The sequence below is a fragment of the Neophocaena asiaeorientalis genome, unplaced genomic scaffold, assembly GCF_003031525.2.
Source record: "Neophocaena asiaeorientalis asiaeorientalis breed wild unplaced genomic scaffold, Neophocaena_asiaeorientalis_V1.1 scaffold364, whole genome shotgun sequence".
NCBI classification, from domain to species: Eukaryota; Metazoa; Chordata; class Mammalia; order Artiodactyla; family Phocoenidae; genus Neophocaena; species Neophocaena asiaeorientalis.
The window spans coordinates 3,676,962-3,704,190 of record NW_020172457.1 but is presented as its reverse complement, the minus strand read 5'-3'; the positions used below and the strand labels follow the sequence as shown (position 1 = coordinate 3,704,190).

General features: G+C 48.4%; 1 protein-coding gene across 5 annotated transcripts in view; it reads right to left on the bottom strand.

Moving 5' to 3' along the window:
• PLXNA4 (plexin A4) overlaps positions 1-27,229 on the bottom strand; it is a 366,609-nt gene that overhangs the window by 186,985 nt on the left and 152,395 nt on the right. Inside the window, exon 5 of one of the 5 annotated variants that reach the window (XM_024737968.1) lies at positions 14,889-14,899. The exons of the other annotated variants lie outside the window; for them this stretch is intronic. Coding sequence (XP_024593736.1) covers positions 14,889-14,899 — 11 coding nt within the window. The remainder of the gene's footprint in view (positions 1-14,888; positions 14,900-27,229) is intronic. 5 annotated transcript variants of the gene reach the window in all.

Genomic DNA, 27,229 nt, shown 5'->3' with positions numbered 1-27,229 from the left:
AGATCCCCCATGCCGCGGAGTGGCTGGGCCCGTGAGCCATGGCCGCTGAGCCTGCGCGTCCGGAGCTTGTGCTCCGCAACGGGAGAGGCTACAACAGTGAGAGGCCCGCGTACCGCAAAGAGAAAAATTTTAAAGATCTGCCAGGGCTGACACTCACGTGAAAACGTCCCAGCAGATTTGCATTTCCTGCTAACAATCATCTGTTTTTATTTATTCTGGCAGGGTCTGCATGTCATGTAATCACCGTTTTAGTTCATTTCCCTCCAATGATAGATTGTGGTAAGTCAAGTTGGTTGTTAATAATGCTACAATCTACCTAACAAATTTTGAGCCTGTAGTACAGCTTCATTAGTATGTTTAATTTATCGTTACAATTCCTTCAGGTTAATGGTTTGAGAGTATGTTGGAGTTTAATCTGAGCAGTTATTATAAAGTGCTTGTTTCTCGTGAAAATGTAAAACTGAGATACCCAAGATTTACTCGGGATAAACTGGCCAGAATAAATCTCTTCTTCGCACTGGGAAAGGAATGAACATTGGCTATTAAAAATGTTCAGAATTGGAGAGCCCTTCTGGTAACCTTAGAGTAATTTTGCAGATTAAACTGCCTTTCCCCGGGGCTAATGGAAGAGATGCCTGAATCCGAATTCATTCGGACAGGATTCTCTCTGGATGCTGCAGGGTGCCATGGGCATCAGAAAATAGATGAAAACTGAATTTTGCCCAAAAATAAGCATCATGGATTCCTGGAAAGGTGTCTGAGGGTTGGATGATGGTGACAGGAAACAAGAGTCCAACTTCTCAGCTTTCCTTGGGTCCTCAGGAAAAAGATTAAAATCAAGAACACAAGGCCTCTGTAGAGAACAAAACAGGACGGCAGCCTTCTCTTCTCCGGCTGGAATTTCGCTGGGGTCCTCGGCCTGGCAAACCACCAAATACACTCTTTCGGCAGCTCAGGCACCTGCCCCCACCCACTTTTACTTCCAGGGCTCCTCAGAGGGGTCCATTCTTCCGGGTAGCTTTTAGCTCAGCCCAGGAGAAGGAAGAGACCCTCACTCTGCCTCCAAATTAAGCATCCAACTTCTCAGAGCAACTTCTAGGGCGCCTAAAACTACCCCTGGACCTGGTGTGTGGGCAAAGGTGCTCCAGATGTTTCATAAGATGCTTTGGGGTGTCTGGCCATCTACAGTCAGGGGTTTGTTGGTAACTGAAAGACGGCAGTGGAGTTCTTGCAATTTTACTAATCAGGGCCCCTCTGCACATGTCTCTGGCTCCTCTGGGAAGCTCAAGAAGACAAGTGTTATGAGTTGAATTATGTGCCCCCAAAGATATGTTGCAGTCCTAACCCCCAGTATCTGTGGATGTGTTTTTTTGTTTTTTTGTGGTACGCGGGCCTCTCACTGTTGCGGCCTCTCCCGTTGCGGAGCACAGGCTCCGGACACACAGGCTCAGCGGCCATGGCTCACGGGCCCAGCCGCTCCGCGGCATGTGGGATCTTCCCAGACCGGAGCACGAACCCGTGTCCCCTGCATCGGCAGGTGGACTCTCAACCACTGCGCCACCAGGGAAGCCCTGTGGATGTTGTTTTATGTGGAAATAGTGGCTGTGCAGATGTACGCAAGATAAGATGAGGTTTTTAGGGTGGGCCTTAATCCAGTATTACTGATGTCCTATGAAAGACGAGAATGCCATGAGAAGGTGAAGGCAGTGACTGGAGTGATGCAGCTATAAGGCGAGGATGGGTGGCCACTATCAGAAGCTGGAAGAGGAAGGAAGGATTCCACCCAGAGGCTCAGGGAGAGCACGGCCCGGCCCACACCTTGGTTTTAGACTTCAAGCCTCCAGAACTATGAAACAATAAACTTTTGTTATTTCATGCTACCCAGTTTGTGGTACTTCGTTACAGCAGCCCTAGGAAATGAATACAAGAAAGCCCAGTGGGTCATCCTCAGAAGTTAAAGATGGCCACGTGAGAGGCGAGGGGAGGAACGTGGTGTGCAGAGCCCGCAGGGCCTGGGAGGCAGTGGATGCCACAGAAGCTGACTTCCTGGACACAGCAGCCCTTCCTATCACCCCTATCCAGTCTCTCTTCTCTTCCGCAGACCTTGCATTGAGTCACCTTGTGTGACGTTAACTTTATGTGTCAACTTGACTGGGCCACAGGGTTTCCAGATGTTTGGTTAAATATTCTGGGTGTTTCTGGATGAGATCACATTTGAATTGGTGGACTGAGTAAAGCAGATGGCCCTCCCCAGTGTGGGTGGGCCTCATCCAATCGGTTGAAGGTGTGAATGGAACAAAAAGGCTGTAATAAAGAATTCTCTCTCTCCCTCTCTCTCTCTGCCTCACTATCTTTGTGCTGGGATGTCAGTCTTCTCCTGCCTTTGGACTCAGACTCAGACTGAAACTTACACCATCTGCTCTTCTGGTTCTTGGGCCTTTGGACTCAGAGACTGGACTCTCTAGCTTGCTGACTGCAGACCTTGGGCTTTCTCAGCCTCCATAGTCACATGAGCTAATTCCTTATCACCTATCGTCTATCTATCTATCTATCTATCTATCTATCTATCATCTATCTATCACCTATCTATCATCTATCTATCTATCTATTACCTATCTATCATCTATCTATCTATCTATCTATCTATATATCTATCATCATTCTATCTATCTATCTATCTATCACCTATTTGCCTGCCTGCCCATCTCTCTCTCTGTCTCCTACTGGTTCTGTTTCTCTGGAGAACCTAGACTAAGACACTTTGGAATCAGATGCCTGAAGGCCCTTGAATAATGCGTCCCAGGCATTTCCATGACTTATGTGATCTGGGCCTCTCTCTACACGCATCCACCCCACTCTTCTCTTTGCCCATTTCACTCCCATTTCTCTAGCCTTCCTGCTGTGCTTCCAACCTCAGTCTCTGCCTCAGGACTCTTCTGCCCACTGGGATGCTTCCCCAGAGGACTTCACAGGACTGCCCCTCAATTCTTGCAGGTCTCTTACTCAAATGGCATCTCCCCTCAGAGGGGCCTTCCCTGACCCCCCAGTTCCCATGGCTCCCACACCCCTCAGCTGCCTCCATTCCCTCACCCAGCTTTTTCTCTATAACACAACCTGAACCTACAGCTCTTGATTTATTGCTTGTTTCCCTGCTAGAATTAAGCTCCCTGAAGGCAGGAACCATGTCTGTCTCGTTCCCCACTGTTCCTCCAGCATCTGTGCCCAGTGGGTGGCAAAGGGTACTCAGTAAGTTTTGTGGCAGGAAGGGAGTGAGGAAGGAATGAAGGAAGGAAGGAAGGAGGGAGGGAGGGGAACAGCCTTGCAAGCCCAGGCCCTGAGCCCACCATCCACCATCCAAGGATGGCCCCGGAGTCCACTCATGACCAGAGATCCTGTAGTTTGACACTCCTGAGGGAGGCTGTAGTCTAGGGGTTACAAGTGCCAAGAGATAGGTCGGTTGTGTCAATAAAAATTACATATATATAATATATAATAAATATAGTGTAGTTTTTAAGATAAGCTTTACATGAAGGTTCAGGGAAGGTTATGATTGCTAACTATTAAATTCTATTTACCTCTCATTCCCACCTCCACCCCCAAATCCTTTGAAGTGGCTAATTCTTCTTCCAGAACAAGATCAATATATACCCTGCTCGCCTGCAAAAGGAGGCCCCCTGAGTGCATTTCAGGGGTCACCCCTGCGACTCCGCAGTCAACCCTCACTCAGAAATAACAGCCAAGAGCTTGTGATGCTCCAGATCTCCAGGACACAGAAGGGAGCACGGTGTGTGCGGAAGGTACCGTCTTCACTCTGTGTGATTTACTCATCAAATTCGACTAAATTTAAAAGCTTTGGCAATAATGTTCATGTGTGAGTTAAAAAAATAAGTTTAAAAAATGATCAGAGCCTGCGGTCTGCATATGAAGGAGGGACATGAACTCAGTCCCTGATGGCCGAGAACGTTCCAGCAAGTCCTCTGGTGACCAGACTCCTTGCCCACCTGTTTGATGGAGAGGAGGTCCCCACTCTCCCTGATGGGCTCTGAAGACAGGGAGACCCGCCCCTGCTGGGGACACAGGTGAGCTCCCTCATCCATCTGGAAGGAAACCAGCAATGGGGGCAGAGAACACCCGGTCCCTGCGGAAGGGGCGGGGCGGGGCAGGGGGGCAGATGTCTTCCCAACGAGGCCCCTGGCCCTGCTAGCGGGGACTGGGCTGCCTGTCCCCGCCTCCACGTCAAGTGAAGGGTCACTGGGGTCGGGCAGGCGCTGGCTTCTCTTCCTCCTGACAGATCCGTAATTAGAAGGAGACAGAACATTCAAAGAGGAGTGTTTGGCTCCAGGCACATCCCTGTCAGCCTGTCAAGCAGAAGCCTGTTCTCCATGAGCTATTTTGAGCCATCTTCTCAGCTGCATTTCTGATCCTCTTGGCCCATGACACCCTCCCCGCCTCCGACGCCCCCCCACTGAGTCTCCATCATGACATCACCGAGGCTCACAGGTCTGGGGGAGGCCTGGACAAAAGGAGCATTTTGTGCAAGATGCTTGAGCACTGACAGCACTGGGGCAGCCGCCTAGCCCTGCCCCACACCTCCTTCCTCTGGTCCAGTGGGCTGTGCACAAGGACCACTGGGCATGGGGTCTTCACTCTGTGAGAGACTGTTACCAGAAGCTATGAGGGTCCACAGATTCCTGGCCTTGGAGAAAGTAAGGGGTGACAGTTCCTTAGAGAGCATTTCATGGGAGCCAAACCAGAAGAAGAACAAGAGATGGTGTGTTCTCTATCCAGATCTGCCCTGCAGAATTCCTGGGGACGGGAGAGCCAGGCAGCTCCAGAAAGACTACACACCGTGCATGAGTCCCCAGCGCCACGCCAGCTGGAAGAACACCCCAGAAAAGAACAGCTCCTCTCCTCAGCCCTGCGAGGAAGGTGCTCTCGGGGAAGCTTTATGAGTCAGCTGGTAGGAGATGGCCACCATGTACCGAGGCATCTGCCACGCAGAGTTCACAAGCACTGGTCCCCATCATACTCCATCCATGTCACGCTCCCCCCAGCCGGCACCTCCATGGCTCGCCCAATACGGACCACATGGTCCCCATAAGGAGGCCCTCAGTGTGCACTCCTGGCACTCTCTGGGCAGGCTGGGGGTGAGAGAGTGGGCTACGCAGGTGTGGGCTGCGGGGACAAGGGAGCATGCTTACAAAGCAGAGACAGCGGGCGTTAAAAAGTGAAGGCTGGGGCTTCCCTGGTGGCGCAGTGGTTGAGAGTCCACCTGCCGGTGCAGGGGACATGGGTTCGTGTCCCGGTCCGGGAAGATCCCACGTGCCACGGAGCGGCTGGGCCCGTGAGCCATGGCCGCTGAGCCTGCGCGTCCGGAGCCTGTGCTCCGCAACGGGAGAGGCCACAACAGTGAAAGGCCCGCGTACCACGAAAAAAAAAAAAAGGGAAGGCTGGATTCTGCGCTACAGGGTATGTCACTGGGCGTCAGCCTCAGTGCACGCTGAACCCACCGCCTGCCGTGAGGGATAAATACAGCACTTCGTCCTCTGAGTCGTGCTGCTGGCAGCACCTATTGTGGGAGATGGGCGCTCTCGCTCCCGTTTTCCGTATAATAAAGCCCGTCACTGCTGCGTCCCGCTGAGAAGGAAGGCTCCTTCCTCGTGGCTGTGGGTGGACAGCACAGCCTTCAGTGGCAATGGCTTTTCATCGAGAGGATGCCCCTCCTCTGGGAGGGTCTGCGTAGAGACACACTCACATTCTGTCCTGGGCCAAGGACTGCCCATTCTTCTGTGATGGCTGACTCAAGTGAGGAGAGAAGAGCATGGACCAGAACTGGATCTTCTCTGAATACCACACTGACCATCTCGAACTAGCTGTGCAAACTGACACAGGTGACGGTGATCAGAGTTACTACATGCGCTATTTCATGTCACGTTCACGACAAGTCTAAGAGGTAGAGACCATTGCAGATGAGGAGAAGTTGTCTTTAATGAAGACCTAACCATGAAGGATGACACACCTGGCCGGAGATCCTCATGGTCTTGTTTCCAGGGGAAGCTCGGTTTGGTTTCTCCAAGGCCATGGTTCTCAAGGGGTGGGCCCGGGGCCGGCAGCGTCAGCATCACTTGGTTTGTTCAAAATGCAAATTCTCAGGCCCACTCCGAGACCAGAATCAGGAACTCTTGAGGTGGAGCCAGCAGTGCCTGTTGTAACAAGTCCTCCAGGTGATGCTGAGGCTCACTCAGGTTTGGGAACTTCACTCAAAGGATACCTATTATCAGCCCATACAAGAAACCTCCAGGCAGAGTATAAATGCCCCTGCTCTGCCCCTCACCACAGGTGGAGTCTGTCCCTTGTCCCTTGAAGTCAGCTCCAACCTTACCCTTCTAACATTCACCTCAAACCCACTGTGGAGTCTCCCCTGTAATCTTCGGGAAGCCACCGCCATCACTTCCTCGCTCCACGCCTGACACTGACTCTTGGTGTACTTTTAAGTGTTTTTTGTGTGTGTTTTCCCTTTTACATAAGGAAATGGTGAGTTCCTCCTGTTGCATTCCTACAAAATTCTGCCCAAGGGAGATCAGCCCCATGCCTGCCTGTCCCCCTGCTGTTGGCCCCATGCCCCCGGGATCCAGTGACATCACACACTGCCTTGATGGAAACCAGAGAGAACTGGTTAAGCACAACCCTTAATTGTGGCCGCATTGCCCGAGAGCCCAGAGCCAGTTCCAACTACTTTGCCTCGTTTGCATCACCGGCCTCCAGCTCCATGGGTTGTTTTTAACTAGCAGAATAATGACAATTCAAAGCCCTCTGCACCAGCCATTCTCAAGGGATCGCAGGGCATGTGGATAAAAATGGGTTGGCTCCTGGCCTCTGGATGCTCTCTGGAAATTTGGGGATACTGACAGATGAGTGGGGCCCCGCCCAGGAACTAGAGTTCCCAGGTTCTAGTCCCGCTTTATTCAGTGACCTTGACCCAGTGGCTCTGAGTCCTGTGATGAAGATTTTCTGTTTACAAAATTGGGAGGATTCCATCATTCATTCAACAGATATTTTTTGACCTTAAGGGAAGCCGGATGCTGTGCTGGGCATCGGGTACGAATAATGTATATGAGACCTAACTCTTCTCAGGGGTGCTTTGCATTGTGTGTTAAGGGCTAGAGCTGAAATCCAGAAAGTGGGTACCCGGAGAGGCAAGCGGATGGGTCACAGAGCAGATGCCCCTGAGCTGATTCTTAAGGAATGAGGGAGTCTTCTGCAGACAGAATAAGAGGGAACAGTCTAGTTTAGAGAACAGCATGTGCAGAAACTAGAGGTGGGAAGGACCTGCAGTGTTTGGGAGACAGTGTAACTGGGCAGAGAACGTTTGAGGGGGTGGTGGAAAGAAAATGAAGGCCGGGGCAGGGAGAGGCCTCAGCAGTGCTGGCCACCTCCCACTGGGGGGCCTCTGGGACGCCAGCAGGAGTTTAATCGATTGTTTCACAGTGGCAGAGTAACCACCAGAATGAAGCTTTCATGCTTTTTCAGTAACCACCACTCAGAGTGAAATATAACCCACTTACCAATGAATGATTCAGAAGGGACAGGAATGGAGAAAGGGGAGAAAAGGCCCACAGTCCTTAAAAATAAAATGTGCCTTCTGCCCTGTGCAGTCCTGAGTCTTCCCTACAGCACAATTCAAAACGCGAAAGTGTTAAGAAGCTGGTAAGTTGGGGAGGCCCACTGGAGACCCTTTCCGTTTCACATTGTGCCTGTGCATGGCTGTGAGGAGGTGAGTGGCCCAAACTGAGCCCCTTAGTTGAATGATACAGTGGGCTGGGGGCTTAGCGCCTACCGTGAGCTGTGGATCTGATCTGGGTCATGAGTCGACGGGGCTCACAGAGATGGGTATGACCAAGACCACACAGCACCATTAACCCTGGCAGTCACCTTGCCAGTGACCCAGTGCACCTTGCCTCCCTGCCCATCACCAGTACAGTCCAAGACACCTGTCATAGGAGTTGCAGGTGGTACTTAAGCGTATGAGAATTTTTTTTTTTTTTAAATAAAGGGGAAGGGCAACCAAGGGCAGTGACAGAACAAAGCTGCTCCCTTCACTGTGATTCCCCCGGTCACCTCTGACTTATGAATTGCTGTCTGGGTCTCAGGATCCATCAGTCATTTCCCAGGGTTCAAGGCTCCACGCATGTCAAGACAGAGCAGAGATGGGGGTGTGACAGCGTGAGGAGGGGGTCAACCCTGGCAGGAGCAGTAACACCCCGGCCATGTTAATGGGAAGCTTTGTTCTGCATCACCTGGCTGTATGATAACAGCCGGAATTAATACAACCACAAATTAATAGCACAGAAGAGCAATCGGGAGACAGAGATACATTCCTAATGGACTCAGCTGAGAGCTGAGGGAAGATGGATATGGGAGCCTCTCCTGGCCCCGGGCCCTGCACTGGCTGTGGGGTCACAACCCCCCTGCACACACCTCACCTTTGCCAAGGACAGCGCCTGCCTCTGCTACGAGTTCATGGGGCCTGCAGCCCCGTTCCCTGCCCTCACCCCTCCCGCTCCAAGCCGTGAGCCTGGGAAGGGGAGAGATGCACTGCTCAGCTGCTGGGGGACCTGTCCGTGTCCGAGGATGGCGCATGTCACTCCCCAGTGGAGGTGAGAGGATTCCTTGCAATCAACTTTCCCAGATCCTGTGGTTATGGAGAGTTGTCAGGAGAAATTTTCTATTAGGGCCAAGTGAACTGCTCACTCAGCCATTAAATCTAATAATAACAATGATAAAAGTAATCACCTCAAGTTTACAGTGTCTCTCTCATCATAATAGTGCGAGGCCATTGCTCACAGCCTCTCCTTCCATGCCTCCCTTCAGTGGGCCCAAAGCACCAGCCCCCCATCTCCCCAGCCCAAGCACCACTGTTGGAAGAGGTGACAGCAAAACCAGGAGTTGCCCACGTGTCTCAAACAATGCACAGCAAGGGTCCCACGGGGGCGAGAGCTAGTTCCTATATGAGAAGAAGCAGTGCCACAAGAGCCAGTAGTGACAGTCAAGGATCCCTGGGACAGTGGAAGGAACTCTTGGGTGTCGAGATCTGGGTTCTGGACTCTGCTCAGCCACAGAATTCGGGCAACCCTGGGGAAGGCACTGAACTTCAAAGGGCAGTAGGTTCATCTTCTATGTAAATAGACATAGATGGTTCCTAATTTCCCTTCAAGCACTCACATCTTGTTAATAATAAGTTAATTGTTAATCAAAGGAACATTCCCAAAGCCTCTGGAATCCCTGATTCATCCCTCTGCCTTCATGTACCCGCAAAGGGAGTGGAAGGAAACTGTGTGTCCAGCTCAGCTGTAGAAAAGACGTCACAGTTTTTTGCACATGACTGAGACTCTCAGGCCAGAGAATGGATGTTCTTATTGTTTAAGCTGAAACTGGCTGATGCCTTGCCTGGGACACAGTCTTTTCCTAGTCCTTTCCTGGGGCCTGGTCAGCTCTGAAAGCAGGAAGGAAAGCCAATGGGAAGGGGGAGCATCATCTATGGTAAGTGTGCCCAATTCTTACCTGAGGAGCTGTGATTTCTAAATTCCTCACTGGGAGAATTTAATCAAGGATCATTACATGAAGGGCAGTCAGATTTCTATAACAAAGTAAGAGAAATGGTGTCAACTGGTATTCAGACGGGACAGCAGGGAAGAACTTGCCAGAAGTGAGGAGTGTTCATGAAACCAGGACAGGCTTGCCAACAGAGGTTAGGCATTTCCCTTCTGAGATCTCTGCATCCTGGGTGGCTCCCACTGGTTCAGAGAGCTTGGAGGGAAATGAGAGCAGAAGAGATAGGGCTAGGCTACCATCACCCTTTTTCCAGCTTTCTCTCTCTTTTTTTAAAAATTAATTAATTAATTTATGGCTGCATTGGGTCTTCATCGTTGGGTCTTCATTGCTGAGTGCAGGCTTTGTCTAGTTGCGGCGAACAGGGGCTACTCTTCGTTGCGGTGTGCAGTCTTCTCATTACGGTGGCTTCTCTTGTTGCGGAACACGGGCTCTAGGTGCGCAGGCTTCAGCAGTTGTGGCACTCGGGCTCAGTAGTTGTGGCTCGCGGGCTCTAGAGCGCAGGCTCAGTAGTTGCGGTGCACAGGCTTAGTTGCTCCGCGGCATGTGGGATCTTCCCGGCCCAGGGCTCGAACCCGTGTCCCCTGCATTGGCAGGCAGATTCTTAACCACTGAGCCACCAGGGAAGTCCCTCTCCAGCTTTTTCTTTAAGACTTACAATCAGAAATACATTTCAACCCAGGACACACACACTTATAGACAACAGAAGGAAAAGTTCCATTTATATGTGACACGCATTCCGATATTTTTCCATTTTTAACGGTAATATGCTGGTTACGACCCACTAAATTGCTTTCATGACACATTAATGGGTACCACTCCACAATTTAAAAGTCATCAGATTTGATGATCTCAAAAGGACATGACTGGTTTCCACTTCTGGGTTCAAAAGCAGGATAGGCAGTCGTCCTCTTCATCTGCTTGTTCCTCCACAACAGCCTTCCCTGGGCATGACTGGCTGGGGGGAGTTTGTGGGGAGGGGTCTCCGGCACCGGCTTGTTAGCGGCATTCCCGGCCTGATGCTCATTAGACAACGTGTGTGTGCAGAGTGATAATGGGCTCCCCCAGCTCCTTCCCATCCTGCACCTGCCCCCAGCCCAGAGCTGCTACTCCCCTGGATGTTCAGAAAGGAGGAAGGAGAGGGAAGCTGGGGAGGCAGGAAGGTAGCACCAAGGTTACCGCAGGGTAACGTAGGCAAGGGCGATGGCCAGGGCAGCCTGTGAAGGGGAGGCTTCAGACATCCCCCCATCCCCCCAATGCCTCACTGGCTCCTGCTACTAACAGCCCCGCTGGGAGGGCAGGTGTGGCTGGAGTGGCCCCGGGCTGTCTAATTGTGCCTGGTACTCATCTGCGGAGGGCCGTGTCCACTGTGGGGATCCGCAAGGAGGTGCCTGGGCTTGGAGGGGGGGGTCTCCCACTCCAGGGCGGGACTGCTGAGGGGGGAGAGGCGAGGCTTGTGGGGCCCTGGGAGAAAGCACCTCTCCCCCTTGGTAAGCAGGCTCATCTCAGGGGCCCACTTCCCAGGGGTCCGGTGGGGACTTGTTAGGGAGACACTGTCCCAGGCCTTGCCACTGTCTGTGCCTTGTCCCATAAGCCCTGACGGCAGTGCTTGGCGGGAAAACAGCTGTTGACACAGCGCAAAACTCATTGCAACTTCCACCCCTCCGATCCTTCCTACGCAGAGAGAACCTAACTCCCTCTTCAGGGTCCTGGAAGACCTAAGTCTTCCCTGTTTATAAGGTGCTTTGAGCATAGCTGTGTATACGCATTTAGCTACTGTTGTGACACTAAATAAGTGCATTAAATAACTGTGATGATTTTATAACATCTGTAACTTTTTTTTTTCACACTATGTAGCATCTATTTAACGGAATTCTTGTGGCTCGGTGTGAAATATTTCAGTGGTAGGGAGTAGAAGGCATTCCTCTCTCTCTCCCTCCCTCCCTCCCTCCCTTCCTTCTTTCCTTCCTTCCTTCCTTTCCTCCCTCCCTTCCTTCCTTCTTTCCTTCCTTCCTTCCCTCCTTCCTTCTTTCCTTCCTTCCTTCCTTCCTTCCTCCCTCCCTTCCTTCCTTCCCCAAAGAACAAATTCAGTGGTTATATTTTAAAAGAGGTAGATCTTTTGCTAAGAATTGCTCTCTGGTGCTTTACGAGATTTCCACTTCCTTTAGAAAGTGACACCTCAGGTTCTGTGGCCTGATGGCAAACAGTGAGGACATCTAGATTAAGGTATCACTCATTGTATCAGAGCCAGAATCAGGAGTGGACTTTGTGGGTTAAGCAAGAGGGAATGGGAGCCTTTAGCCCTTCTCCTTCATGTGTATAGACGTTGGGTTAGAGAAGAAACACTCTTCCAGGTATTCCTTCAACCCCTGCTCAGAGACGGCACTACCCAGTGCCTGGGACATTAGGATTGAATGGGAATAGAACAGGTGGCTCTCACTAGAGTCGAATTTTCTCATTGTAAGGTAAGCCAGACTACAAAACACCTTAATAAAAAAATGCAGTCCTGTCTGCTGTTTCTGTTGTTCTGTTGACCAGGTCTTTCTATTAACCAGAATAGCTGCACATTTACATTGATGGGTTGATGTTTGGGATGATTTCTCTAGCACTGTAAAAATCTTGACTGATTCCAGATAATTTAAAAATATATATGTATTCTCTTCAGCAAAGTTTTACTGTAAAGGAAAACTTGCTGCTTCTCTTTAATCTTTTGAAAATTTCTCACACCTGGCCCCAGATCTGTGCTTCAGTGACTCACGATATTTCAAAACCTCAACCTTATTCCCAGAGCACAGTCTTCATAAATAAGAAGTTGTCTCCAGCACCCTCCACAGCGACAATGAGCTTTATCAGAAGTGAGGACTGGGGATGATTAACAATAGGAATATTTTCAGTCTGGTGGAAGAACACTAAATACACAGTGTTCCCTTTGCTATAATAATAAGGGGCTTGGTTTACTGATTGCTAAAATCGCCAAAATCTCATTATTCTCTCATGCTGTGAGTCGGGAGCTTGCATTCTCCTGCGGAGGGTGTTCATTCCCAACTCCCGCCCTCCTCGCCCCACTGCCCCAAAGCACTTGAGTTAATTCTCCTTAAATGAGTCAGCCTTGTTGGGTGGTTTTCAAATACTTCCATTCTGGAGCTTCCTGTGCCAAAATAGAAACTTTTTTTTTTTTTTTTTTTAGCATTAAAGCTCAAGGCCACCCTATATTAAATTTTAAATTGATGAGTTCTGACATAATCCACGAAATGATGAGTTTCAACTCAGGAAACAAAGATCTCGTTGTTTGTTCTTCTCTCATCCAAACCATCAGAGAATATGAATGTGTGGCATCTCAGTGCTACCAGAGCTCTTCTAAGGGCAGGGCAACTTCCAGAAAATAAGCTCCAAAGGAAAGAGAGGAATCAATAGAGGAATAAAACTGCTGATCCAAGCACCTGAATTGGCCAGTCTTTAACTGTGTGGTCTCAAGACCTTTCCCTCCCATTCTAGGAGGCAATCAGGGGCCTGCTGGTGGCATGTTCCACCCAACACATGCCATTTGGCAAGACCAGTGGGAGTTGCTGGGCTCCTGACTGCTGAGAACAAAGAAGTCACTAGAAGAGAGATAAACAGCCTCCCAGCCCTGGGAAGAAGTTGCCAGACCTTGGAGGAATGATAGTGTGGCCGACATATTCTTTGTCATCTGCCTGCCCGACCATTGGTGGTGGGATCCAAGGACCCAGCAGAGAAGGATAACAAGGAAAGCCATATTCTTGTGAAAATAGCTTCTGCTCTCCAAGTTTTCTAGTCCACACCAACTCTGTTTCGGATTTAAGATTTAATTAGCTTCGTTAGTAGTATAAATAAGAATGCTAATAGCTTTGCTTCATTCAGAGTGACTGATGGCATACCTCCCAATGGGCTAATGGGCTTTCATCACGTTCCACTCTAGGTTCTCAGCATCTGATACAGGAGGCACCCATTTTTGTCGTGGATTTTCCAGAATAATCCTTCCAATGTTCTCATATTGTATGTCCTGATTTGGGGGTTCAGAAAGCACGTGCACTATTACCTGTGTACCCTTTATCCCTTCCCGTTTGGTAATCAGTCTGATTTCAAAACCCCAAGTGCGCTGACTTTCTCACGCCTCCAGAGAGATTCTGGAACAGAGAGATTTCCCTGGCAAGAAGGGAGAAGAGGGAGGAACACTAAGTAAGCACCTACTATGCTCCAGGAGCTTATCTCCCAGGAACCTCAGAGGATGGCCATCACTATCCCACTTTACAGATGAAGAAACTGAGGTCAGAGATGCAGGAGCCAATAGCTGGCAAAGCTGGGAATTGAACACAGCACCTTCAGGCTGCAAAGCTCTCCTCACCAAAATGTACTGTTTTTCAGCAAAACAGTTGAGCACCTGGTTGCTTTCTCGCTGTCCTGTGAACGTTCCTTCTGATTCCCTGACCAAAATACACACCCAGTGAGGGCAGCAGCCAAGCCAAGTTATGAAAGTTAAAAACCAATTAGAACAGCCACTTTGCTTCTGCGAGGACTTGGTTTCCGACCACTGCTAGCTTCCCGCTCTGACTCCCATCACACCCAGGAAATTTGGGACGTGGCGCCAACAAAAGCTGCCTCTCTCAATACACTCTGCTGTCGTAATAACAAACCATAAAATTAACTAAATTTCACCACGGTGCAATGTGCAGCATGAAAGCGGGAGCAATGTGTCTGCAGGGCAAGGGAACATTCCATTGAAATCAGTTTCTCTTTATTGCATTGCCAACAGTTAACAATTTCTCCCCTCTAAAGGCAGGGAGAGTAGCGTGAGCAAAAAGAATGGACAGCGGCAAGTGTGCTGCAGCTACCTGCACACGTATGCAGCCACGGGCGATGTGGAAAGAGAAAGTGACGAGGGTCACGTGCACATGTTCACACACACACACACACACACACACACACACACACACATGCTTTCCGTGTCCACACATGTCCCCTGGCTGTGGAAGCACATACGACTGTGCAATGAACGCCCAGATGCACATGCAGAAATACACAGCTGAAACAGTACATATGCCCCTGTGATGTACACATCATACTTGCTCAACGCAGGTGTACAAATGGACAGCCCTATGCAGAGGGATGAGTTTTATTCTCTTTCCGAAAGGTCACCAGTCACCACCTTGGAGAATTCCGCAATTAGCTGCACCCCAGTAGTAGCAAGTTCAGCCCATTTTCCAAGTAACAATGTTTAAAAGCCGGAATGCTCTCTTCCTGACCTATTGCTAAGAAAAGACAGCCAAGGCAGCTTCCACGGTTTCGGCAGGCTTGGCTTGATCCAAAATGACACAACCAGGGCTGTTTAGCAGGGAGCAGAAAACAATGAGCCTCGGAGATACGAGCTCTGCTTAGAACATATTTCCAGGCGGGGTAAACGTGCCTTTGCTCACTAACGGGGCTTCCCTTGCACTTTGCGGGAAAACAGAAAGCTTTGCCAGCAGCCGTGTGAGTCTGCGGCTGACAGGATCTGCCTTTGATGAGTTCACAGGGTCAGGAAGTTCTCCTGACTATCTGCCCGAAGTCCTTCCTGGCGCAGTTTAAATCCATTTCCTCTCGTGGGGAGGGAAAACATCTGCTCATCACACAGTCTACGTATACACTGTGGAAACCTGTTATTTCTCCACCTCTCAAATGGCTAGGTCCTCTCTGAAATTCACAAACACCTTCAGCCTCCACTCGTCTTACATCCCAGCTGTGCACTGTGGCGAGGGCAAGTTCTTAAAACGTCCCATGTCTGGTCTGCAAGGACCACAGGATTGAAGGCTACTGTGTGCCTTGGGGAAAGAGCACTGAACTGGGATTCAGGAGAGCTGGCTCCATGCCAGTTGTGCTACCAGCCCAGGAACCTTGACAGATTCAAATTCCTCTTGGCCTCTAAATGAAGCAGAGAGCCTTTAGTGGGTCAGGGAGACCCCTTCAAACGCTGTGACCCCCAAATGTTTTGAAATCCATTGGCAAAAGGCAGATGTCGATCCCCCTTTTCTGGAAAACAGCATAAAAAAAAGAGAGAGAGAGAATACCTTCTGATGGTGTCAAAGCCAGCCAGCTATTAAGTCTGGATGAAATGTAACTGTTAAGAACGACTTGCTCCACGCTTTCAGGACAAATTGTCTTAAAAATGCTGCCAGTGCAGTAATTACTCAGATATCTACACAGTGATTAACATCCTCACCTCCAAATCACATGAGGATGTTCTATAGACAGTCAGATATCCTTTTAGTCTAGCCGTGGAATGTCTTATAATGTTCAACATTCAACAAATAATTCCATAGTGACCACACTGTAAATACTGGGGCGTGGGGGACATTCTGGCTCTGGGAACACAATGCTGAACAAGATCTGCTCGTAGATAAAAACTGCGGAAACTGGTGACCCTACCCACTTCCCTCATCTGGCACTCAGCTCCCATCCTCTGGATAAGAAAATAGTTCTTTTCTTCCCCAAGAAGACACATTTCTGGGCCCCAAACAGCATCCTAAAGTGCCACTTGGATGTTGGGCTGTCCACATGCCAAACGAGGGAGGAAGGATGGCTCACATCACTGTTCTCCGAATGACAGTGACCACACATCGCTGTTTTCCATCGCCAGGCCACTTCCCGGGGCTGCAGTGACTGAAGAGGAGAAATGGAAACCCAGGGATCCTTCCACGATGAGACATGGCTTCTCCCATTTAGAATGTCGAGATGCCCAGGAAAGAGCAGGACCCACACGGGCTCTGTTCTGGTGCAGGTGATTACTCAGCTAGTAAATACAGAGTGAGTGGCATCCTTGCCATGTCATAGACCAGACAAACTGAGACACAGTGAGAGAAAGTGATTAACACCTGGGATCACAGAATGTTAAAGCTGGACTAGAGGCTCGGAATCTCCTACCCACACAATACTTTGTAAGTGTAAATTCTGAGGTCAGAAATATAACTTATTCTCTACTGCCCAATCCCCAATCTGAAGCGTCCTATGTCCAAAAACCATGAACATTTATCTCATGAAATAATTTCTCAGCTTACACTTAATATCAGTTCTCAATCACGTACTCCACAGCTCAACTTTCCATGTTTTGTCACGTGAAAAGATTTGTTTTACTAAAACCATTGAACTAGAGATTCCTTCCATTCTTCCTTTCACAAACACTTATTGTGTACACACCATATGCAAGGCATTGAAAGAAAAGGGAAAAGTGTTCCATCTTGTGAAAAGCAGCAATTATGAATGTATTTACTCACATATAAATAAATAAACCTTAATAATATAGCTCTCCTCTCCCTCTCTCTCTCCCCCTTTCTCTCTCCCCTCCACCCCACCCCCACTTTGGATACAATAATTGGAACTGATTAGACCTGAGTTTTCCATCTTTTTAGGTTAGGACAGAACACTCAAGGGCCCCTACACTTGGTCTGGGTGCTGAATTACATTCCATGCCTGCATTCAGGACTTATTGTGACAGGACTGTAGAAGATTAGACTTTCACTGGAAGCTTCTTTGAAAGCACTGAAAAGCGCCTCCAGTGATTCTTATCTGAAAGGACCTAGCATAGAAGCTGAACCTAATAATGAATACTTTTCACCAAAGACCCTGTAGTGTACAAGCGCATCATATATGATAAACAATACGGACCAGAACTGGAAATACTCAGATTCTCTGCCTGGCTATAGCAGCGGAATGGTGATAGAATGGAATTCCGGACCCTACAGATCCCAGGGGGGATTTTTTCACTCTCTAGGTCTTGTCCACAACTTTTGCTCTTAACCAACTCCACAGTGAGTCTGTAGTACACCTAAGATTGAGAACTCAGTGGATTCCATTCAGAGCCTTTAGTGGCCTGGTTGACCTTAAAGGGTTGAGTATCCAAGGAAAGTCACACCACACACTTCTCTCACCTATCTTCACTATATTAATGAATCAAAATTGGAGAAAAATGAATTTCATGGACTGGTCTGAAGGGAAGAAAGAAGAAGGAGAGATGATGCTAAGAAGCCCATATGGAAAGAGCAGAGGGCAGTGTTGCTAGGCAACCAAACTGGTCCACCAGAGAAGGGATGTAGAAGAGCCTCAGATAGTTCTGAGCATCAGCTGGTGGGACCTCCAGGTTCTTCTTCACTGTCTATCTCCCTGTCCCTGTCTCCACAACAGGTGACCTATTGATTGACTGTACTCCAAGGACAGCTCTGCTCAGTGAAGAGAGGCAGAAAAGAGGGGCATAAAGAAGCATGGGAGGGATATGCATAAAATGGATAACTAATAAGAACCTGCTGTATAAAAAAATAAATAAAATACAATTCAAAAATTAATAAAAAAAAAAAAAGAAGCATGGGAGGAGACAGAAGAGATGGGAAGGCACACCAAAGAATCGAGAAATTGAAAGCAATAAAAGGTCTCTTCCATAGCATCACTCTTCGGTCCAGTTTTCTGCCCAGGTTTGTAACTCATTCTGCAGAATCCACGGTAGTTGCACACAGACAGCGAGATCCAGTCTTGGAGGAAGTGGTAGGACATATCAAGGAGCACGAGGATAAGTCCGTGCGAAGGACAAGACAGCAGGTGTCTGAGTGTTGTGTGTAAGTTGTCTTTGGAACATATCACACATTTTCTCAGCAGTTTTGCTGCTTCGCCTGCACTTCTTATTTTCCATGTGTGTCTCTTTGAAGAAAGACAGTTCATACTGGGTAGGGACTCAACCCTAGCCAGGGCCCCTCCGCTGAGACAATGGCTGTTAAGTGCTGGTAGAACCCACATCCCTCATCAGCACCGAATTACATCTGAGCACAACTGGGCATTAATTTACCAGCACTGAACAAGTCACTGGAATGGAAAGGAAACAATAGCAACATGAAGCTCTCTCTAATCAGGCCTTGGGTCCTGCAGCCTTTAACATGCCATATATTTCACTTAATCTGAGGCACCAATTGTACGGTACACTGTAATTTTATATATTACTAAGAAAGGAAAAAATGCTGGCTATTAATACTAGGACAACACATTGATTGTAAGAGGTACTCTGTTCGGAGATGTTAAAATGTGAAGGAAAATGTGTGTCTTAAAATTGTTAAAATACAGCAAAATCTAAAGCACTTAAGATGGCATTCAAGCCCTTTGCAGAATGGTCCCAATCAGCCCAGCTTCGCATGTGCCTGGGCCAGTCCTCACACTTTGATTCATTTTCATTATGGCCCTGACGCCATCCCTCACAGCACAGTTCTGGGGATTCCAGGGTCTGGTCCTTTTTCTGGCTTATGAGCTCCTTGAGGAAGATCAACCAACCACAGTTAACATTTACTGAGTATTTACTACGTGCCAGACAATACAAGCATTTACTATATACATTTTATACGCAAGTGGGTGCTGTTGTTATCTAATGAGGGAGACAAGATGTAAATGGTAACACTGCCAAATTCACATAAGCTATCGACTAAATATATCACTTTGTCAAAATGGGATTCTTTGAACCCAGGTCTGGGTGACACCATTGCCCCATTTGTAATCATTTGCCTCTTAGGGGCCTGAGCCTCGGCATCATGTAGGCATGAAGGAATCCTCAGTAAATGCATGAATGAATGAATCCATCCGTCATGGATTTGTTCCTCTGGCATCGATGTGGCTTTGAGGAAACCAGCTAGTCTTGCTCTGCCCCTTACTATCCCTCTTCCCCATAACATCAGAAAAATCGTTCCTGCCGTTCAGGAATTTATGATTATAAACAGGACAAAGCCTTTAAGACGTTACTGAAAGCTAAAGAAAAAGGCAACTCGATGAAAATAATAACACGGATCAAGGTACGAATAACGACGCCGATAATAACAATGGAATTCACAAGCCATCGTAATACACTTAGGCAAACAAAGGTTCTGTGAATATAATGAGTTACAAACAGATTCATCTTGGCTACAAAATAAGAAGCTTCTGTGATTGTTGCTGTTATTATAAATTAAGCCGGGCTTTAAAATTTCATGCTATCGACAAGTGTGGGTTTTAATACACTTGAGAGCACAACCAAAGCAAGACTCCCGCTTCCTATTTCTCAGGTTCAGGGATTTGGGGGCACAGATGCAAGGCCAGCATTCCTGCCGGTCACCTCACAGGCCAGAGTGCCTGTGACCTCTGACTTTTGCAACTGGGCTTAAAGAGAGGGAGCCTGGTTGAGGCTGACAGGTCCAGTATGTGTTTTTCCCTGCGATGTTTACGAGAGGACTGAGGGACCCTGGTATCTGGCAGAGGTCTCCTGGGGAAGGGGAGGAAGGACAGGATTCAAAGTTCTAGCGTTGAGGATCTGCTGAAAAGAGTAAGATTTTTTTTTAAGGCTAGAAAAAATCATACTATAAAAAGAAGAGAGGAGGCTATGATAAAGAATAGGGATGAGCTTTTGATGGAAAGTCCTCTTTAAAAATTTTTTGATTGTGGTGAAATCCACAAAACATAAAATATATCATCTTCATCATTTTTTAAGTGTCCAGTTTGGTCCATTCCCATAGTTGTGCAACCATCACCTCCATCCATCCGCAGGACGCTTCATCTTGCAAAACAAACGCTGGACCCATTAAACAACTTCCCGTTCCTCCCTCCCCGTGGCCCCAGGCACCACCCTTCTCCTTTCTGTCCAGAATGTCCTTTTTCAGTGGACCATTTCATAATCATGATTGCACTGTTCTTCCTGGGAGCCTTCAGTCCTTCTGAAACTTTCGTCCTTTGAAAAGGGAAGGGTCATCCTTCCAGAGTCGCCTGGCTTAAAGAGACACTGGGAAGAGAGCAAGTGGGAAACTGAGGCTTGCCTGAGAGCCCATGGAGAAGAGGTTACGTGCAAAAGCAGGTGCCACCTCTCTGATAACAAACACTGAGCCATACAGTGGTCACCCTCCCTCACTCCCACTGGAAACCCCCATAACCCCCAATGCCAACTTGACCGCCGTGCCTTATCAGACGCCACAAGGGCAGCTGTGAGGAATAGACTGCATGCCTTCTGGAAAAGTCACTTGAAATGAGCACGTCCCCACGGGGAAGAGGCCACAGGTGTGTCAAGACATGGCTTTTCCCCTCAGCTCTTGGGGAGGCAGCCTCGGCGTGCCCCACAGAAACGATCACTTCCCGTGGGTGGCACGATGTGATAAAGAACTTTTGAAGTGTGGATCTTCAACAAAAAATTCAGAACTCTGAGCTCTTGGGGGTGGGGAGGTGGGGTGGGGAGACCAGTGCAATAGAGGACGATTTAGAGTCTCAGCTCCTGGAGAGCAAGGACTGTGCTGTGCCTACTTCTTGTACCAGAAATAGTCAGCACAGCCCCAACAAGTGAGGGTCAGTGTCCAGCCCCCTGGTGCGCTCTCTCAGTGACAGACTTTGGCTTTCTCCTCCCTCTTCCCTCCTTCACGCTGTTCCATCATCTATATGATTGGATGCAGAGTCCCAACAGCTGTTCATCAGAATGTCTTGTATTTCCACCTCTGTCCTAAAAGTATTGTCACTTTCTATATTGCAATTTACTTATGTTTCAAGGAAGGGTGGAGTTGAGAAGAATTCCCTTTTCAGTGGAACTAGGGGAGAAGAATTTCTCCAAGGCATGTAGGGATCCTGTGTCTAAACACAAAACACTACAGGAGGATCCTTCCCCTAATTAGAGAAATGAGGGGCGCCGTGGATTGGATGTGCCCTCTAGAACATAGGACCTCAGCTTTCTCACTGGATCTTTGTCTATAATAAATATTTCCCCCAACAGAATAGGTACCGGCGATTGATAAATGTTGGTGAAATGAACACATGAAGATGCATACATGTATTTGAATAGATCTTAGATCTTTAAAATAACTCCTTTTGGAAATGGGTGTACGTGTGAGAGTGGGAAATCCCATGGATGAGGAGAATGTTTTAACTGGTAATCAACAAAGCAGGCATTAAAGTCCAGACCCTTACCACATTAAGACTGGTTACTCTAATTTTAGAGTTCTAAGGGCACATACAAACATATGGCATTGGTTAACTATTCTGCTAATTTGACACCTCAAAAATCATCATTTATCTCAGCAATGAAGGACTCCAAAAAGTTATTTGGACAGTGGTAAACTATAATAATTTATACGTTCCTGGGTACTTGTTATGGATAATGGTAAACTGGTACTAATTTGCACATCCATGGGGGCTTGTTATACAAGCATTGAAGATGAATACTTTGCTCTTGTTTGTCTCTTGAGGGCAAGAAAGCTCAAATTTACCCAGTATGTTGAGCTCTCCTGTAGAAAGATATGTTATATCTCATCTACAATGATAACAACTACCTAGCTTGCCGCTGAATCAATGAATGAATGAGTCAACAGGAGCGTCTGTCAAAACCCCTGGGTAAGGAAATGATATAATCCATGGTTCTGAGCCACTTGAGTGCGGGTCAGTTGGTTGCTCTGGAAACTCCATAGAGTCATGTCCTCTAAATCTTCTGGGCTCTGCCAGCCAACTCACTCCATCTGGGAACTTCCCTCCAACAGCCATGACTACATTATGCTCCTGGCAGGGCCCCAGGGCTCCAGTGTCTCACCCCAGGAGTAACTCTTTGGGCAGTGCCAGAACAGCCCCGGCCTTGCGAAAGAGCCCAGCTGGACCATAAATTGTAGAGACAAAGATAAAGACGCACATTTTCTCCGGTCTCAAAGGCCTTCAGCATAGCACATTACCCTCCCCTCTTCCAGGCCAGCACAGGCGTTCACATGGCTTCCTCTACTTTTTCTCCTTTCCACGCTGTCCCTTTCTCCTTTTTCCCCATCTGCTGCAGGAGCCATAAGACTCCTCTACTTCCTCATCACCGGAGCTTCACGTCATTCCAGAGCTGGTACAGTGGGCTGTTTGTTGGGATGACCTTGAAATGACCCTTTCTCTGAGGTTGAGTCTCAACGCTGGGTTAACCTTGTTCCCACAGACAGCTGTGGGCTGCCAAAAGGCCCTCAAGTTGAAGTCAGCTGATCCTGGTCCAGACACTGCTGCTTGCTACCTGGGCGACTCTGGGCAAGTTGTCTGATCTCTCTGATCCTTAGACAATAATGCCAGCCTCACAGGATGGTGGTGAGCATCAAAGGAGATGTCTTGTAGCTTTAATTAAACTTAGCATTTCTAGCATGCCTTGAAGGTTACAAAGTATCTTCACATCTTTGGATCTCTTAGAGGGAGGCAGCTAGGTATTTTAACTCAGTTTTTTAGGAAAAAAGAAATGTTAAAAACCAGAGTCCAAAAATATTATGTGATTCAGCCAAATCAGTAATGGAGAAGGCAGGATTAAAACCCAGGTTATTGGGTTCCCCATCCAGTGCTAATCCAACCCTTCTCTCTGCAAAGCAAGTCTTGTGGCTAGAATTTTTACGGTAGGCTTGTTTTCCAAACATGCCTGAAAGGTCACAGGACAATTGGGAAACCTAGACTGTTTTCCCTTTGTGGTCACTAGATTTCAACCTGGTTTATTTCCTGGACTCTCTGAAAAGGCACGCCATCCCTCACTTACAGTTTGTAAGTCAGTTTCCCTCTTCTACTGAAAGGGATTAGTTTATACTGAATATAAGACACTGGCTAAAGTCCTTTGAGATGCTTAGAGATCAGTTCTGGATAAATTACACACACACATATTTTACTAGAAATCTGGACCAATCTAAGCTCCTGGAGGAAGTGCCCTTGCAGAGGTGAAGGTAGATATTATTGATGAGCTGTCTATTCAGAGCCTTGAATGAGAAGGTAGGTATTTTTGATGGCGATATCAATAGGCAGTAAGATCTGCTCAGCAGTAAGAAGATGACATTAAAGGAAGGGTCAGAGAAGGAAAGAAAACTGCATCCCTCTGCTGACCTTGCCAAAGATGATAAAATATAAATAACATGGACGTCACCCTGATTCCATTTTTTTTTTTCTCTTTTCTCTGATCACTCCTTGGGATAATTAGCTGATACAACAAGGCAAACAGAAAACCTCCTGGGTTTGTTGCCAGCCATTGCCCTCTCCCTGGTGGAGAGAGTCAGATTAGGTAGCATCAAAGCACCCTCAGCTGAATATCCTCCCTGCAGAGAAGGAGAAACAGGAGGGGAATGCCAGATCTTTCTTTTCTAGCCCAGAAAGGTTGCCGGGAAGAGCTCGAGGGCCGATGTGGGGTGGGAAGCTGGGATGAGTCTCCATGACAACCACCCAGGCCCAAGGCCAGTTTCATCACCTGGAAACGAAACAAGATGCAGACAGAGGGAGTATCCATCAGGAAGTTTGGATTCTCCTAAGCATGAGCCCGTTTGTACGCGCGCGAGCGCGCGTGTGTGTGTGTGTGTGTGTGTGAGTGTTTGTGCTGGGAAAGGGGAAGGAGAACAAAAGATTCAAGAAGGGACTGGGGACAAAAATCAATGCCAGCCCAGCAAAGAGGTATTTCTGGAGAAGAGTTTTGATGCCCAAGATGGCCAAGCAGGAAATGCTGGGTGGGTCACAGAAGCGGAGGCCATCTGAGGGCCTAGTGTTGAGCAGGTCACCCAGGGGGACAGGGGGTTTTGTGCTCCTAGGAGAGTCTGCAAACCATATCCGAGTTCCAGGAGGGAAGGCAGCTGCCTAGGGTCACACAGCGAGTGGCAGAGCCCAGACCCCACGCCAAGCTTCCAACTCTTGTGCCTGGGCCATCCTTGTTTCTTCCACTGGCTTCACCCTCTCCTTCTCCCCTTTTACAGTCTTTCCAGGCAGGATTTGACCTTCAGAGGCATTTCAATGCCACCAGGGTGTTCATCTGAACCAGATTTCCCCTGCACAGAAGCACGGACACAGGATAGCCAGACACTATGATTCGGATGCCTTACCAGGCGTGGCTCTTCTGGGACAGACGTGGGAGAAGGCATGACAGGGAAGGAGGTGGAAGCTTTATGTGCCTTGTGGTTTTTCCTTTAGTTGGTGCTGGAGGAGTGATTTCTGGGGTAGGAGGTGTCAGCTGTAAACCCGCCCTCTCTCTCCCACCTGCCTATCACTCAGCTGGCCCTGCCATTGCTAACTGAGTCACCTTGCCCAGGTAGCCTCTTTGCCTCAGTTTTCATATCTCTAACACAATAACAAGACCCACGTAGGCCTAAGATATTTCTAGCGGCCCTCCAGCCTCCCCTTGAGCGAAGCTCAGTCCGAGGACACAGCTGAAAAGAATCCCTGAGTACGGCAGGGAAGGGATGAAGGAATTCCCGTCCTCCCTTCTCATCCAAACCTCTTCTCTTTGGCTCAGTTTCCCAACCTTTTCACATCAAGACGCCTGCATTAAAGTCATATCTGTAGAAAATGAGGTAAACTGGAGGGTTGCTCACAGGGCAGGAAGATGGTCCCAGGGGTTCTGGTTACCCCAGGCCCCTCCTGATGGCTCCTGGGATTGTGGGGAGCCGTATCTAGGTGCCCTGCAGCCAAGAGAAAGGCAAAGAAAGCATAGCCCAAAATATGGGGGTGGAGGGGTGGAGGTGGGTAGGGGGAAGCCCGAACCTCTGGGGCCAGGGAAATTCTGGGCACTTACTGGTTTAGGATTATCTGGACCAAACTCTGTGAGACAAGGCAAAAAGGATCACCCTGATTAGCTCAGGCCAGTGGGAGTCCACCTGTGATCCCGGGGGTGGAGACAATCCTCTTTACATTTCCTGGTCACTGTACTACATGGGAGGAAGGTTGGACGACCGTGGTGGAAGCTACAACTGTGCCCACCGAGGAGAGACAGTGCAGGATTCCTAATGGAAGCAGCACCCAAATCGGAGCTGTTCCATCTGTGATCCTCATGCTACGCCCTCCCCAGCATGTAATTGATCTGCTCATCCATGAAACAGAAGTCACCAGCCAAATACCCCTGCTCCAAAGATATGCCCAGGACAATAACGGCCACAGCGAGCCATCAATTAAAGGACCAAACATTTGAGCTTGTCTTGAAAGTATGTGTGCGTGTGTGTGTTTTAAATAAAAGGGCTATTTAGCTCTTTTTCTCCCTCTCTCTTCAAAGCACCTTTCAACCCAGGAGCTGCCAAAGAAGTTATAAGCCGGGGCTATGTATAGAAACCACAGCAGTCACTACTGAGACAGGGCAAGCAGCAAGTCCCCCACAGTTTAGGGTAAGGAGAGAGCAGGCAGATCCAGCCCAAACTGGGGGGAGGTGGGGCGGGAGATGGGGTGAAGGGTGGGAGGGATGTGGTGGGGGAATGGAGGGGTCCCCACAACACTACCCAGTGCATATGGGGGATTGTACAGGGAGGGCTACCAAGGGTGGGCACGGCCGGGGATTGCAACGTTTGTGTGATGGAAGGACCTGCCTCGGGGCATCTCATTCATGCTCCTGGATGCAGTTTACCATAGTTGGAGAGGCCTTCAGGGACAGGAAATGTGATAAGTTCCCATTCCAATGTTTCATGACCCTGACAGCAAAGGAGCTCTTCCTAATAACTAAGCTACAGGCTACTTCTCACAGTTTAAATGCATTTTTTCTTCTGATGTCCTTAGTGGAGATGGGGAACAGCTGGTCACCATCCCACATAATAACCTCGCTTATATTGAAGACAGTTATTATATCACTCCTCACCTTTTGATTCTCCTTGTTAAAAAAAAGAAAAACTTCAATTTCTTTATCTTGGCATCAAACGCTATTTTTCTTTGTCCCAACTCAATCCGTCATCACCCCTCTTTCTCTTTTTAAAGTTATATTCTTCCTCCTGACCTTGTTGTAAAATTGGTGGAGCACATATAAATATCATTCCCATTGTGCCAGCGTGAAAATAGAGGTGGAAGTACCAGGAGTGGGGGAAGGGAAGGAAGGTGTATTGCGTGCCTACCCTTTGCAAGTTGGTTGCTTCCCCTACATTCTCTGTTAGTCCTCACGACCTGAGGAGGTATCTCAACCTCCAATTCACAGATCTGGAAACTGAGATTCAGAGAAACTGTTACCTGTTCAAGATTATCTGGTTACTAATCACCACAGCTGAGGTTTGGATTCATCACTCACAGAACAGTTGAGACCAAGAGTCCATTAAATCCGTTCAGGAAAATCTGAATCAAAACTACAATGAGGGCTTCCCTGGTGGCGCAGTGGTTGAGAGTCCGCCTGCCGATGCAGGGGACGCGGGTTCGTGCCCCGGTCCGGGAAGATCCCACATGCCGCAGAGCGGCTGGGCCCGTGAGCCATGGCCGCTGAGCCTGCGCGTCCAGGGCCTGTGCTCCTCAACGGGAGAGGCCACAACAGTGAAAGGCCCGCGTACAGCAAAAAAAAAAAAACTACAATGAGATACCACTTCGCACCCGCTGGGGTGGCTGTAATAAAAGACAATAACAAGTATTGGCGAGGATGCGGAGAAATTGGAACCCTCACACTTTGCTGGTGGGAAGGTAAATGATACAGCCACTGTGGAAAACAATCTGACAGTTCCTTAAATGGTTTGGGACATAGATTTACTATATTATCCCGAAATTCCAATTCTAGGTATATATCCAAGACAAGTGAAAACATATATCCATGCAAAAACCTGTACACAAATGTTCATAGCCGTATTATTATCAAAGAGTGAAAGAACTCAGAAGTCCATCAAATGAGGAATGGATAAATAAATTGTGCTATCTTCATATAACAGAATATAATTCAGCAATA